At 31.6% G+C, this 16,322-nt stretch overlaps 3 protein-coding genes and 1 long non-coding RNA gene across 5 annotated transcripts; all 4 read right to left on the bottom strand.

Moving 5' to 3' along the window:
- Nucleotides 1–3,875: 3,875 nt before the first annotated feature.
- LOC124912531 lies at nt 3,876–6,356 on the bottom strand. 2 transcript variants are annotated; one of them, XR_007096682.1, is made up of 7 exons: nt 6,207–6,356; nt 5,372–5,676; nt 5,200–5,289; nt 5,056–5,118; nt 4,748–4,983; nt 4,536–4,690; nt 3,876–4,417 (listed from the first exon to the last, which is right to left on the bottom strand). It is a non-coding gene; the product is annotated as an uncharacterized LOC124912531 (long non-coding RNA). The 2 variants fall into 2 exon arrangements; XR_007096681.1 differs by having other exon boundaries at nt 3,876–4,690.
- Nucleotides 6,357–7,850: 1,494 nt separating this feature from the next.
- Nucleotides 7,851–8,842, bottom strand: LOC124912012 (chlorophyll a-b binding protein of LHCII type 1-like). Its single transcript, XM_047452566.1, has one exon. It carries the CDS (start codon nt 8,769–8,771, stop codon nt 7,971–7,973), a length of 801 nt encoding a protein of 266 aa, XP_047308522.1. The 5' UTR covers nt 8,772–8,842; the 3' UTR covers nt 7,851–7,970.
- A 2,191-nt stretch (nt 8,843–11,033) lies between these two features.
- LOC124912013 (chlorophyll a-b binding protein of LHCII type 1-like) lies at nt 11,034–12,035 on the bottom strand. Its single transcript, XM_047452567.1, has one exon. It carries the CDS (start codon nt 11,965–11,967, stop codon nt 11,167–11,169), a length of 801 nt encoding a protein of 266 aa, XP_047308523.1. The 5' UTR covers nt 11,968–12,035; the 3' UTR covers nt 11,034–11,166.
- Nucleotides 12,036–13,295: 1,260 nt separating this feature from the next.
- LOC124911390 (chlorophyll a-b binding protein of LHCII type 1-like) lies at nt 13,296–14,340 on the bottom strand. The gene has a single exon (XM_047451866.1). The coding sequence runs from the start codon at nt 14,289–14,291 to the stop codon at nt 13,491–13,493; it is 801 nt and encodes a 266-aa protein (XP_047307822.1). The 5' UTR covers nt 14,292–14,340; the 3' UTR covers nt 13,296–13,490.
- Between the last annotated feature and the right edge of the window lie 1,982 nt (nt 14,341–16,322).

Genomic DNA, 16,322 nt, shown 5'->3' with positions numbered 1-16,322 from the left:
GCGCACTATCAGGCCAAGACTTTAATGAGCCTCGACATCCCCCGGATTGGGTCGTGACTCTAATGGGCCGTGACATACTCCCCCACCTTAGTCGTGGCCGTCCTCGGTTCGACCTTGGCATGATACTCTTCAACCTCTTCCTTGAAACATTCCCCACACGGTCCCTCGTATCTGTGCACAAGTCTCTTGAGCACAGATTACATAGACTTGCATTCTGGAATATCATGGAAGTACACCTCGTGGCTCGATGTTTGCACCCCATAAAAATGGGACGTGACATCGAGCTCGACTTGATTAAGTATTTATTAGCTCGACTCGAACTCGAGCTCGAACGAGCTTATAAATTTGAGCTCGAGTTATACTAGACTATATTACCCACTCGAAAGCTTGAACAAAAATTGAATTATATATAATAGATTAATTTTTTTAATTTTTTTATATTATATACTTTTATTATATATAATAAAGTATTTATTTTTATTATATATATATATTAATATATTTTTTTATCTTTTTAATATTATATATAACATATTAGTTATTATGTCCCTAATATTTATTTTTATTATATATAATATATTAATTTTTATTTATCTCTTCAATATTATTTATAATATACTTTTATTATATATATAATATATTAACATTTTTTATCATAAATCTCTAAATATTGTTTGTCGATTTTTTTCTATCCTCAATCAATTGAAAATCAATGTTCTTTATATTTATTCAACTCTATCTATATAAACATAAGTTTCTTCTAATACATGAATAAATTATCTAAAAGCAAAAACAATAACTATAAAATAAGTTAAAACAAATTTAATTATCAATAGGATTTTGTAAATTAATGAGACGTGAAGATTAAAGAAAGAAGAAGAAAAAGAAGAGTAAAAAAAATTGTGAAAACTGAATAAGAAGTATATAAAAACTAAAGAAGAAAATATAAGAGAAGAAAAGATAAGAGTGACAAAGAAGAAGAATAACTAAAGAAGAAGAAGAATAACTAAAGAAAAAGAAGAATAATAACTAAAGAAGAAGAAGAATAACTAAAGAAGAAGACATAAGAGTTATTGAAGAAAAAGAGTAAATGAATGAATGAAGAGATGAGAGTGATGAAGAAGATGAAGAGTAACCGATGAAGAAGAAGAGTGACGGTAGAATATGATGAATGAAATATATATTAGAAATTAGGGTTTTACTTTAAGGATTATGGACCTTCATATTGGGCTTTGAAGAGAGAGAGAAATAAAAAAATATTGTGTAAAATTTTAATATTAAATAAAAAAAAATTTAATTATTTTGAGGCTCGAAAAAAGCTCGACAAGCCATCGAGCAAGCTTTATATGGGCTCGAGTTCGACTCGAACAATAAACGAGTCGGCTCGAGCTCGACTCGAACTCGGTCAAAGTCAAGCTCAAGTCGAGCTTTGACCGAGCAGCTTGCGAGCGACTCACGCTTGATTCATTTGCAGCCCTAGGCTAAATGAATTAATTTTTATGATAAGTATGTTTAAAGGTAATTTTACTAGTTCATACGATCTAAGTGAGCTAATTATATCACTGTATGAACTTTTTTTCCTTTTAAATATTTTTATATTATTTTATTTGAAATTGTTCATCATAAATTTATTTTTATTTTAAATTGTTATATATTTATTTTTATTTAAAATAGTTAGGTTATTTGAACTAATAAAAAAGAACAATCTAACTCCAAATATAAATTATTCTTATTTTATAGTTTAAAATTGGATATTTTTAATAACTAATTTAAAATAATTGTTCCTGAAGTTTCAATTAAGTTGGTGTATTTCTCATATTTAGATTATAACTTATTTTTTACTAACAAACTTATTTTGTTATAAAATCGAATTACATTTATTCTCACTAAAAGGATAGTCGCGTTTTTGTGTGTAAATTTTTGTCTATCTGTCTGATTGAAACTTATTACGGGTTTTGTATTACGATATCATAATTTATATTTCGTAATCTCTATCATATTATTTACATTTGAACCATGTGACTATCGGACATCTTAATCTAATTTAGCATCAATATTCTTTACTACTTAGAAATGATTTTGGGGGAGAAGTGTTCAATATTTGGTTTGAAACGAATATCCGATCGAATTTAAATTCACCGAATTCGAATAAACCGAATTTAATTTAATTTTCGATTTTCAAATCGAATTCTAAATCGATTCAAATTCAAATAAGGTTTTCGATTTGGTTTTCAAGTTTGGGTTTCAACTATAAAATCAAACCAAAAACCGAATTCAATTTTTATTATTTATTTTATTATCTATTATATAATTTATTACATATAATTATATATTAAACTAGGCCTTCTAGTATATATCTAATATTCTTATCAAGACCAATAAAACTATAATCTTTCATTCCGTGGTCCACTTTTCTGGTCTTTCATGTCCTCACTCATCTCTAACTCTAAAAATCTCTAAAATTCTTCACTTATCTAGCTAGCTATCTCACAAATAATATCTTAGTAGTCGTCAACATTGTTTTACTTCCGCCGTTCAACTGACGGACATTGAAGATCAACGGTAAGTCACTAAGAATAGTTTGAGTGATTTTTACTCCTTTTTTTATATATAGTTTTAGACTTTTAGTAGATAAATTGATTCGACAATAAAATTAAAAATAATTGAATTCGGTTATAGAATTTATTTGAATTTAGTTCGGTTTTTGAATTGACTAAATTCACTACAAGAAAATGGAAGATTTGTGACGCTCATTTGCGACTGATATTCCGACGTATAAGTAATTTGCGACGGTCATTTTGTCAGCAAGAAAACTTTGCAAATAAAAGCGTCGGTAACTCTTCGACGTCTTTTATATGCGTCGGTAAAAAAATTTGCGACGATTTATGTGGGGTATTTTTCCATAGTATTTGCGACGAATTTTGATATAGTATTTACGACGAATTTTTTCATATATATTTTGACATATAATTTAAAATAATCCTACGATTTTACCTACAGTGAGAACATTATATGTTGTACAATTCGTCGGAAAAAAAAACTATTTTTAAATCTTTTATTAATTAATTATTCAGCTTTTAGAGTTTGTATTTATATCATATTTATTAATAATATAATAAGAAATAAATTTATTTTCAATCTAAATTAATTAAAACATAACTTTATATTTATTAAATTTCATACAAAACAACAAAACAATACATATTTACAAAAATTCCTAACCTAAATAAAGTACCTTTAAATTAAATATAAAAGACATAAGAAATATCAAATTCTCTCTTACTCATATCCAAATATTATTACTACTAAACAATGTCTAAAAAATTATATTACTAATGAACAAGGATGTTGTCCAAGTAAATTGAGCCATTGTTGTCCAATATCTTTTAGTCATCTCTGATAAAATTTCAATTTCCTGAAACAACACAAAAGATATACAACTCATTTAAATCATTATGTCATAAATAAGCAATCAATACCTTTCTTTGACAAATTATTGAATCATCCCCACATTGAGAATTTCATTTTATTGTTTGAAATACATCACATTTGAAAAATATTACTCCCATGATAACTAAAATAAGCTAAAAAAAGGATGACGTCACAAGCAACACAATTGATATAAATATTGATGAAAAATCTTGATATATGATGTTTTACTTATTGTACAATTGAAGTGTGTAATTTGTTTAACTTTGTTTTGATAGACCTATTAATAGTAGTAATAATAGTAGATCTCACCTTTTCGAATCTTATATATTATAGATAAATGAAAAATGAACTATTCATTCAACATTTATGCAAAGTTTCATGTATTTTCTGTATGCATTACTTAGATCCAACATTTCTATATATAAATTATTTAATTCAATTGAACTAAATTACCTTTTCTTTCTGCTCTTCAACACTATTGAGCTTGAAGGATTGATGTCCCAATTCCTCTTTCTCTGGTTTGCTTTAACTGTAACTGTAACTCTGTCTCTGGTATTAATCTTGCATTGTCTTCTTCCTGCTCAATCAACCAATCAATCAATCTCTTTCAAATTTCTATAACCTTGTCTCTTGTATTATTCATACAATGAAATATCTGTTTTCAAATAAAACGTTACCGTTGAGTATGCACATTAGATTCAGTTGGTATCTGATCATGGCAACATAGCCAACTAAACAAATTAATGAGGAACCAATAGATAGTGAAACATAGTCATATATAGAACACTAAAGGAATTGAACATCCTAAAGTCAAATAACAGATTGTTTCAATGTATATACATCATATAATAAACAAACAAATTAATCAATACATCATTATCATTAACATAACCTAACGAATTGATTCAATATTAAGATATGTGTGCATATGATTATGTACAAATCACAACATTTTAAGCATATTGAAAGCCCAATATTGAATCACCTGAAAATAACAGAGAGCTATAATCTGCATAAATTTGATATTACTTTGTAACGATGATGAAAATAAGTTAATTATATTTTCATTTTAATTTGTAAAAGTATTTGTTGAGTTAACTGACCTCCATCTTCTTCTGATCTGCTAGTTGATACTGAAATCAATAAAAATATAGATTATACATGTCAGATCTTACTTGACTTGTGCTAACTAATAAAATGAAGAATGCACTAAAGATAAAATCACGGCATCACCATTCATGCACCAAGGCGTGTGTACCTATGTGTAATTTGGTTTCACATGAGAGATTTGTTGAATCACATGAATTAACCAAACCTCAAGAACAATGTTGTTTGGACTGCTTAAAACCAATTCGGTAAAAGTCTTTCCAACGATGACCTGAATGGCTTCGGTTTCTCCTTCCTATCATATACATATTTCATAGACAACTCTCGTTACCACATATTCAATCCGACTTCTACACCAATATAGTTGAGTACTCACATTTCTTGGTATTGGTTGGGACTTGTAATAATGCGACTGTTTACCTTTTGCAAGCCTCACGCAAAATTCTTGCAAGAAAAGCCAATTGATTGATAAAATTGAAAAGAAGAAGAGTATGTAAATATGGTTCTTCAACTTACTTCTAGTGTTGGATCTGCCTCTAATAAATGTTTTGAGCTAATTTCATTTTGAAAAGCAGCCACCTGTATTTCAATATAGATAGAACTTGTTCACATAAAAACGATATCAAAAGTTTCTGAAATTTGTGGAAACTAGAAACTTACAACAGTCTCATCCGAGCCTTCGATCCCAAGCATAGTAAGGAATGGCTTAACAAGATTGTCCTCGTTTATATCGATGTAAATAAACATTATCTGCAACCAAAACCAAACTAAATGATATTGAAAACCTCTTTAATCTCTAATTGTGATCGTTTTTTACTAAAAAAATACATACCTCTGATCTGAACTATCTCGCAATCTCTCTAAGGGGTTCAACTAAGCTCTTAAAATCATCCTCATTTACAAAAACATAAAGCTAGAGTTTGATCAAACTAGAGTAAACTTTAGCAGAGTTCAATTTAGTTAGTATTGTGACTAATGGGAACTTGTTATATAGTTCACAAACTGCAATATTCCATCAACAATGACGATTCCATGATTCCATCTGTACCAATAACCAAAACTGCATGAATTGTTCCTTAACAACAACAGTGGACTGATCCACCTGAACACACAAAGTGTCTGCCCCATAACTCAACCCTACAAACAATATAATTATATAAATTGTATTATGAAGGTTTATATCCTCTTATGATCCCTTTCTGCTACCTTTACGCTCAACATAACAAAACATATAAAGAATAATTGCACAAATTCATGTATCAAATAGTAGTACACAACGATCATCAAACATATGCGATAAACCCTAGATAAAGTCAGTCAAAATCATAGATAGTGAGATTTAAACACTATTGCAACACAATTACAGATTTAATCATAAATAATTGGATTGATAATCGAAGCAAAATAGACTTAATAAACAAAATTATCCGTAAAAGAAATGGCGGCTGAATTTCAATATTTCATCAGCGGAATCTTCACAAAGAACTGTAAAAGGGAAATTTCTCCAAACTGATCCGAATGAACAACTAATTTGCAAAAATAAAAGTGATATTCAGCTCATATATAAATTAGAACGCGTACAAATGCAGGCGATGTGATGTCGGAGAGAGAGGCATGGTAATATGGAAGCGAAGTTTATCAATGGAGGATAAACATGAAGATTTTACCTCATATATCGCATAATCAGATCTACAACTGCGTACATCGATTTCAATTTCGTCTCAAGAGAAGCTTCAATTGTGATAGAATAGAGGATATTCAACTGCGAAATCTGAAGAAATATCGCGGAGTAGAGAACTATATCGTCGGAGAAAAAAAACTATATCGGAGGAAAAATCGGAGAATGCTGAAGAAATATCGCATAATCAGATCCAAAACTGCTTTATTCTTCTCAAGAAATGAATAAATATTGTAAAAGTAAAATAATTTTATAAAATGTTTCGACGGTCACTACTACGATCTATATTATCCAAATCTTTCGATAAATTTTTTGACGATAATATTTTGTAATACAGATACTAATGGTTTTATACTCATAAATTTATTATTTTCAACTTTAATATCTAATGTTTCTGACATAATTTTCGACGGTAATTAGTATTTTAACATATAAGTCCTTCAAATTTTTATACTTTTAAAATTATTATGCTAAACTTTGATAGAAATATCTACCTATACTAAGGCTGATTACATAGGAAATGATTTCAGGTGAAAAAGAATTATATGAAAAGTTGCTACGAAATTTGGGATAATTCAAAATACTAATCAAACTTTTGCTAAACATAAAATTATGTAAAATTATGTAATATTTTATTCTGTCAGATTTTTCGACGATCATTTATTCATGGTAAATTTCGTGGTTAAATTCGTCCAAAATTCTTTCATTTATTAATATTTGCGACGGATTATATTTTGAGTGGAAAATACCGTCGCAATATTCGTCGCACATCACCGACAATCCATAATCGTCGGTAAATTTGCGTCGCTAATGAAGCGTTTTTTTGTAGTGATTTTTTTCTTTCGAAAAACTCAAACCGAGGAACTCTAATAACCCGAACACATAAACACCCATATTTTGGGGCACACAATAACTAAATATGGAGGAGACGAATTAGTAACAACTTCGTTGTCGTCTTAGTCTGCAATATCGTTGTTTAAAAATGAAACATAACAGATACGTCGTCATTTAAAAATAAAATTAAAGAAATAATCTGAAGACGGGTGAACGTTTTGCCCACAATAGGATTTAAAACATAAAAAAGTTTATATATGAGTATAAGAAGAATCCATGCACATTCTCAACGATTTTATAACCTTTTAAATGTTTCTAGATATTTAAGGTATAAATTCAAATAAAAATATAAAATACAATTTTAAATAAAAATGATGTACAAGCAATCTAAAACAACATATAAAAAAAATATTTTAAGTTAATTAGATGCAATATAGTTAGACATGAAGATGGAAAGACTGGCAACTGCAGATTTTCCGGCAATTGACAGTTCGACCTGAAAATATTCGGTTGGCCGCCGTGGCTTGACAATCATAGAGTGAACACCTTCAAGATGGTTAGTTAATCCTATACAATTTGACTATACTCTTGCATGAAGAAGAATGATGTTGATAAATTAATGACATGTTTTGTCTCCTCTTTCATTTGGATTCTCTGTTTTTAGCTAAGATTTCTATGCTAACAGATCTTAGAATATCTTGTGATTTCGAGTGAGCCTCTTTATTGTCTTTGATACAAGTCATGTAAAAGACTTTCTAGAATACTTCATTTTGCAATACCCTAAATCACAATTGAAACATAACATAATTTGAAGCAGAGATTCTCATTTCACAAACAAACATCATCTTTTCATAAACAATTTACATGGTATGATGATGAATTTTTTACAATTCTTTCATCTCAAACAAACAAACAATCCTCACTTTCCAGGAGCAAAGTTGGTAGCATATGACCATGCATTGTTATTAACAGGGTCGGCTAAGTGATCTGCTAGGTTCTCTAATGGCCCCTTACCTGTCACAATAGCCTGAACAAAGAATCCAAACATAGAAAACATGGCAAGTCTACCATTCTTGAGCTCTTTCACCTTAAGCTCAGCAAACGCCTCTGGGTCTTCAGCCAAACCCAACGGGTCAAAGCTACCTCCAGGGTATAATGGGTCAACCACTTCCCCAAGTGGTCCTCCAGCAATACGGTAACCCTCAACAGCACCCATCAAAACAACTTGAGTAGCCCATATTGCCAATATGCTTTGAGCGTGTACCAAACTTGGGTTACCCAAATAGTCAAGCCCACCCTCGCTAAAGATCTGAGATCCTGCCTTGAACCAAACAGCCTCACCGAATTTAACACCATTGCGAGCTAAGAGCTCGGGGAAGACACAACCAAGGGCACCCAACATGGCCCATCTACTGTGAATGACCTCGAGTTCACGGTTCTTGGAGAAGGTCTCTGGATCAGCAGAGAGTCCAGCAGTGTCCCACCCATAGTCTCCGGGGAATTCACCGGTCAGATAGCTTGGGGACTCACCCGAGAATGGACCCAAATACTTGACACGGTCTGGACCATACCATGGGCTGGAGGAGACAGGGGCCTTACTGGTCGCTTTCCTCATTGTGACACGCCCTGAGCCTAGAACCTCGGAGGCAGTTGGGGATAGCTTCACTGCCTTTCCGGCGAAAGAAGGGGAGGAGAGAGCCATTGAAGAGGCAGCAGCCATGGAAGAAAAGTTTTGGTCTTGCCTTGGATTGGATGATGATTTGGAGTTTGGGAAAATTGGGATGTGAAATTGAGGAAGAGGGTGAATGGGCATTAATAGATAGTGAGGGGGCAAATGCGTACTTATCCAATATATATCCATATCTTCATCTCTTTTCTCATTGGCTAAACATAATATTTTTTGTTTGAACTTATGTACATGTGGCAATGTCTAAGCCACCAATTTAGATTTTTTCTTACCATTGCATTATGCTTTGCCATTCACATGCATCACTAGATTTATTATGTTTATAAAGAACTATTTTTATTGTATATCTGATTTTCAATTTTAAAATATAAACCTTTACCTAAAATAAATAAGTTTTAGATGGAACAAGATGTAATTTCCACTAAAGGTTACATGATTTATTGTAAAAACTGTATAAATTTTAGTATTTACAGCGTTAATTATACTCTCATTTATTTATTTATTTATTTATATATATATATATATATATATATATATATATATATATATATATATATATATAACTATGTAGATATTTGTACATGGTATATGAAAAAAATATAACCAAATTTTAAGACGTTAATCATTCTATAATATATATACAACTATCACATTATTCCCTCAAATACATATATTTCATTCAAATTTATAACCCTTATATACTACCATTACACATTATTTAGACTAATATTCCTTCAAACATATATAATTCATTCAAATTTGCACTTACATATACCACCATTACATTATTCTCTCAAACATATATAATTCATTCAAATTTGTAACCACATATACCACCATCACACTATTCTCTCAAACACATATAATTCATTCAAAATTACACCCATATATATATATATATATATATCATCACACTCTTTTCTCAAACACATAGTTCATTCAAATTTGTACCCATATATATTACCATCACACTATCCCTTCAAACACATATAATTTATTTAAATTTGCACTCACATATACCACAATCACACTATTATCTTAAACACATATATTTCACTATAGTCTCAAGGGTGAAAGATGATCACTTTAACCATTAGACCACTTGTGATTATTGAATTTTATTTATAGTTGTATGTATGCATATATATATATATATATATTTTTTTTTTGTAACCTAATAAATATCAAAATTTTGATTTTTTTTATGAAAATTTTCCTTCTTTATTAATAAGCTAAAATTAAATTTTAAGTGTAAAAAATATTATTTATTTATTTCGTGTTAAATATAAAAGGAAGACAAATAATAAAAATAAATAAATTTTATTTTTATTTAAACATATTGCAAATTAAGTTTTAAATAGGTAGTTATATATATATATATATATAAAAGATATATAGATTGATTAAAGTATTTAACTTATATTATTAATAATGTTGTACATTTAGCAAAATTTAGGTTACTTAAAATATGAAGTTTTATTACCTTATTTTGTTAAAAATGTTGTTTTGTATTTTTATTTTTATTTTTTTAAATTAATCGTTTTAAATTTATGGACGGGTCAATCATTACCTGACCAAAATATTTATTTACTCTCACATACATATTCAAATTAATCACTGATCTCGACCCGATAATCTAGACACTTTGAAATTAAAGAGTAAATATACGACCAACTCATTTTTAAGGGAAACTATAAACAATAAGATTTCATTTTTTTTCATTCTTTTTTGTATTGAAATACTAATCATCAAATTGTTCCGAATATTTTATAAAGACTATATTAAGTTAGAGTTTGGTAATGTAATTCTAACCACACACCAAAATCAATAAAATTAGGGTTCATAAATCAACTAAAAAATCAATAAACCTATCAAATAGATAATCATGTTCATAATTTGAATTATCTGAATAAAAAAGATAATTTGATTCAATTGTATATCCTTCTTCCTAGTTAACATAATTTTCTAAGTCTCTTTTAAAGCATGATTTTGTTTTTCCTAACATACCATCTTACTATCATGATCCACTTTTTATTAAGTGGAAATCAAACTATGAAAATCAAACTCTACATCTCAACATAGTTTTAACCCATGGTCAGTCCACCATTCAAAATGCTATATAAATCCAAATATGTCAGAAACACTATAATATTACTATAAGCCTTTATAAAATGGTGGTACCTTCAATTTCAACAATAATTGTTATTTTATTTAGCTTTATTAGGCTATTGATACTAAATCCAGATAAAAAAAATTACATGATTAGAGCATGTATAAAATAATCATGAAACATAATTAACACAATTCTAAATGAGATTCTCATTTACACAAAGAAACTTCATCATTATAATAAGAACTCAATAGATAGCATTAAAGATTTACATTGTTTAATGGACAACTTTATATTTCTCTATCAACTCAGTCAAACTTATTTTCCCGGGGCAAAGTTGGTAGCATATGACCATGCATTGTTATTAACAGGGTCGGCTAAGTGGTCTGCTAGGTTCTCTAATGGCCCCTTACCTGTTACAATAGCTTGAACAAAGAATCCAAACATAGAAAACATGGCAAGTCTACCATTCTTGAGCTCTTTCACCTTAAGCTCAGCAAATGCCTCTGGGTCTTCAGCCAATCCCAACGGGTCAAAGCTACCTCCAGGGTATAATGGGTCGACCACCTCCCCAAGTGGCCCTCCAGCAATACGGTAGCCCTCAACAGCACCCATCAAAACTACTTGGGTAGCCCATATTGCCAATATGCTTTGAGCGTGTACCAAACTTGGGTTACCCAAATAGTCAAGTCCACCCTCGCTGAAAATTTGAGACCCAGCCTTGAACCAAACAGCCTCACCGAATTTAACACCATTGCGAGCTAAGAGCTCGGGGAAGACACATCCAAGGGCACCCAACATGGCCCATCTACTATGAATGACCTCAAGCTCACGGTTCTTGGAGAAGGTCTCTGGGTCGGCAGAGAGTCCAGCAGTGTCCCACCCATAGTCTCCGGGGAATTCACCAGTCAGATAGCTTGGGGACTCACCAGAGAATGGACCCAAATACTTGACACGGTCTGGACCATACCATGGGCTCGAAGAGACCGGGGCCTTACTGGTGGCTTTCCTCATTGTGACACGACCTGAGCCGAGAACCTCAGAGGCAGTTGGGGAGAGCTTCACCGCCTTTCCAGCGAAAGAAGGGGAGGAGAGAGCCATTGAAGAGGCAGCCGCCATGGAAGAGTGAAAAAGAAAAGTTTTGCTCTTACAATTGATGCTAAGTTAGAGTTGGGAAAATAGGTTGTGAAATTGATGGGTAGGATGGATGGGCATTTATAGATAGTAAGGGGGCAAATGCGTCCTTATCCAATTTATATCAATATCTTCATCTCTTTTCTCATTGGTTAAAGATAATATTTTTTGTTTGAACTTATGTCTACATGGCAATGTCTAAGCCACCAGCTTTGATTTTTCTTACCGTTGTATTATGCTTTCCTATTGTTTATCTTGAAATATATGCTTCACTATGTGACATATGAACTGGAAGCATCTTGTTTATCCATAACTGAATAATGTATAATATACAAAATGTATACAAAATCTCATATTTTTGTTTATTTGTATACTAATTTAATAATTGATTACTACTATATCCTTATACCTTAGTCCATATCATAAAATTTTCATTAAATGGAAGTTAAGATGCTTCCAAATAAGGTTTGTTCATAGTGGTGTGTTAAATGTTAATGAATAAAATTAATAGAATTCTATATACACAATAAGGTAAATTTTTTCAATTCAGTCTGATCCAAATCAAACTAATTAATTTATATATGTATGGATATAGAAGTAGAGACAATATCTCAATTGTTTCATTTTAGGGTTTATTAAAAAAAATTAAGGGTCGTGGAAGCAGCTTGACTCTGAAAGGGAAGCCGGATATAACAAAATAAAAAAAAAAACATTAAGCGTCGAGGGTAGAGGACTGACTGTATGGGGAATTTTCAATTTTTCTACCATTCCCGACGCTTAATATGCGCCGGTATGTAAGCGACGAAAGTAGCATTTGTTGTCTTGGAGTAATGAAATTATTTCAAATAAAAAATGATATTGAGCCCACTGAAACAGATTCAATACAAAATTCACAAGACAAAGCACCATGAATCATGTTGCTGGGTTCATCATACATCACTCGACAATTCAAAATCACCGGTTTTGTGTAGTACTTAAATATTAATCAATATGAAGTACCACAAAAGTGAATTTATTTGAATTCAAATTTGTTAGAATCACTCGTGATACGATCTTCAACATATTAGGCCTCCTCGGTTTGTCATCACAAGATTATAATAGAAACCTCTAAATACACTGCACAATTTGTTTAAGAGATTTACAACTTACCCAACTTCTTCTCTCGATTTCCTTATTAGCTTCAAATTAGGTGTTGTCCAATTAATTATGGTACTTTTCAATTTCAATAATAAAATTAAATCTTATTTAGTTTATCCAGATATTTAGTTTTAATAGGCTATTGAGAATACAAACAGATAAAAACCACATGATTCCTATGCATAAAAAGATTAATCATGAAACATAATTAAAACAATTCTAAAGTTTCTTGTAAAAAAATAACACAGTTCTAAATATTCTCATTTGAACAGAAATTTAATCATTTTTATAAGAACCAATAGTGCACATTAACAATTTACATGGCATGGCTTAATAGACACTTTTACATCTCACTATCAACCATAACAAACTTATTTTCCGGGAGCAAAGTTTGTGGCGTATGACCAAGCGTTGTTGTTGACAGGATCAGCTAAGTGGTCCGCAAGGTTCTCCAATGGACCCTTTCCGGTTACAATTGCCTGAACAAAGAATCCAAACATCGAAAACATAGCAAGTCTACCGTTCTTGAGCTCTTTCACCTTAAGCTCTGCAAAAGCTTCCGGATCTTCGGCAAGTCCCAACGGGTCAAAGCTACCGCCAGGGTATAATGGGTCAACCACCTCCCCAAGTGGACCTCCAGCAATACGGTAACCCTCAACAGCACCCATCAAAACAACTTGAGTAGCCCATATTGCCAAGATGCTTTGAGCATGTACCAAGCTAGGGTTACCCAAATAGTCAAGCCCACCCTCGCTAAAGATCTGAGATCCTGCCTTGAACCAAACTGCCTCACCAAACTTAACACCATTGCGAGCCAAAAGCTCGGGGAAGACACATCCGAGGGCACCCAACATGGCCCATCTGCTGTGAATGACCTCGAGCTCACGGTTCTTGGAGAAAGTCTCTGGATCAGCAGAGAGTCCAGCAGTGTCCCACCCATAGTCTCCGGGGAATTCACCAGTCAGATAGCTTGGGGACTCACCCGAGAATGGACCCAAATACTTGACACGGTCTGGACCATACCATGGGCTGGAGGAGACAGGGGCCTTACTGGTGGCCTTCCTCATTGTGACACGACCTGAGCCTAGAACCTCGGAGGCAGTTGGGGATAGCTTCACTGCCTTTCCGACGAAAGAAGGGGAGGAAAGAGCCATTGAAGAGGCAGCCGCCATGGAAGAGTGTTAGAGAAAAGTTTTGTTCTTGCCTTGATTGCTAATTTAGAGTTGGGAAAATTTGGATGTGAAATTGAGGAAGATGGTGGATTTGCATTAATAGATAGTGAGGGGGCAAATGTGTCCTTATCCAATTTATATCAATATCTCCATCTCTTTTCTCATTGGATAAAGATTTAGTATTTTTGTTTGAACTTATGTCAATGTGGCAATGTCTAAGCCACTAGCTTAGATTTTCTTACCGTTGCATTAATGCATTGCAATTGACATGCATCACTTGATATTTATTATGCATAGAAACAAATATTCTCATTAATAGTTTATTGTAATAGATTATGAGCACAAAAATATGTTCTTTAATTGTCCTGTATTATAAAAAAATAATGAAGGGGGTAATAAGTTAAGAGGTTTATTTTTATAATTAAAAATCATATATATATAAAATATGACATACTATTAAGAAACATTATTTAAGTTAGTAAAAGTAAAAATAAAAATTTACTATGTATCAATTTTCACTAAAGAACTAAAAAAAAAATGGATCAATTTGCTCTAAGTAATACAATAGAAAGAAATCTTCAACCCATTTTCTCAATCAAGGTATTTTGTTGCTAAAGTCTTAGGTAATGATTTATTAGAAAACCTTGAAATATTTTAATGATTAATAATTTTCTTACCAACACATTTATGTACAAGAATATATAATTTAAAACATTAGAATTCAAGCTTTATTTTTTGTTCTAAAACTTTTGAATCTTCTGTTTGTTCAAGCATTTTTACTATTTTTGTTTGAAAGAACAACACTATTTCATTGATATTTTTTTAAGGTAGAAAAAAGTAATAAAAACTTATTACATATAATTCGGTACAACTTATCATTATCATGAATTATACTTCTAAAATGTTTTAAGTGTAAATTCAACTATCGATTTTTGATCTCTTAACCACCTACTCTTGTCACTTAAACTAACTGTGAATTAATTTATAAAGACTTGTAAATATGAAAATTACTCTATCTAACTTCAAATGTATTTTTTTCTATCTATTTATAACCTATCTTCCTTATAATCTTTTATTTTAACATAACGGCAATAAAGGTGGATATTCTCAGCCTCCCTGAGAGGTCATAGGTTTGAGCCCGTCATACGGTAAGTTCTGCGCATGATTAAATTTTAAATGTGTTTGTGGACTATATGTTTAACCCTTGTGACATATTTTGAATTCTACAAAACGTATATTCTTTATAGGCTTTTTTTAGACACTAATACAATCTCATCACCATAAAGGGAAAAAGGGAAAAAGAATTGTTACACAAAAGGGAAAAAGAATTGTTAGGCCTTGTTGTAGCTTGTTTATTTCTGAATTGCTAAACATGTGTTATTATTCGATTTCTCCAACAAGTGGTATCAGAGCTGAGTTCGTTTGGTGGTGATTCTTGTATAATTCAAATGGAATAATCGTTGAGCAGTAATGGAACGATGATCAAACTCACAGCTACCAATTACACAATCTGGAAGTCACGGATGGAGGACTTATTGTGTAATTATGATTATGAAGACACTATTTTGGGTGATAAAGGCAAACCAGAGGCTATGACAGATGGAGATTGGAAGAAGCTGAACAGAAAGGCAGTTGGTAAAATCAGGCAATGGGTTGACAACAGTGTGTATCAGCATGTGGCTATTGAAGTTAATGCTTATAAGGTGTGGACTATTTTGAGTGAGTTGTATGAGAAGAACAACACTCAAAACAGAGCATTTCTATTTAGGAAGCTTTGCTCGTTGAAATATCAAGATGGGTCTTCTATGTTTGAGCATCTAAATGCTTTTCAGGGGATTCTAAATGAGTTGGCTGCGATAGGAATGAAATTTGATGATGAGCTTCATGCTATGTGTTTGATTAACTCCCTGCCTGATAGTTGGGAAACACTTGTGGTTTCAATTACCAATTCTGTTCCACAAGGTAAGCTCACTTTGAAAATGATGAAAGAGAGCGTGCTGAATGAAGAGGCTAGAAGAAAAGAACAGGGCT

Source organism: Impatiens glandulifera, chromosome 8 (genome assembly GCF_907164915.1).
Source record: "Impatiens glandulifera chromosome 8, dImpGla2.1, whole genome shotgun sequence".
Classification (NCBI taxonomy): Eukaryota; Viridiplantae; Streptophyta; class Magnoliopsida; order Ericales; family Balsaminaceae; genus Impatiens; species Impatiens glandulifera.
The sequence above is the reverse complement of the archived record's forward strand: the minus strand, read 5'-3'. Positions and strand labels throughout refer to the sequence as shown.

Coding starts and splice junctions, on each gene's coding strand:
- LOC124912012 (XM_047452566.1), bottom strand. CDS start 8,771: ATGGCTGCTGCCTCTTCAATGGCTCTCTCCTCCCCTTCTTTCGCCGGA.
- LOC124912013 (XM_047452567.1), bottom strand. CDS start 11,967: ATGGCGGCTGCCTCTTCAATGGCTCTCTCCTCCCCTTCTTTCGCTGGA.
- LOC124911390 (XM_047451866.1), bottom strand. CDS start 14,291: ATGGCGGCTGCCTCTTCAATGGCTCTTTCCTCCCCTTCTTTCGTCGGA.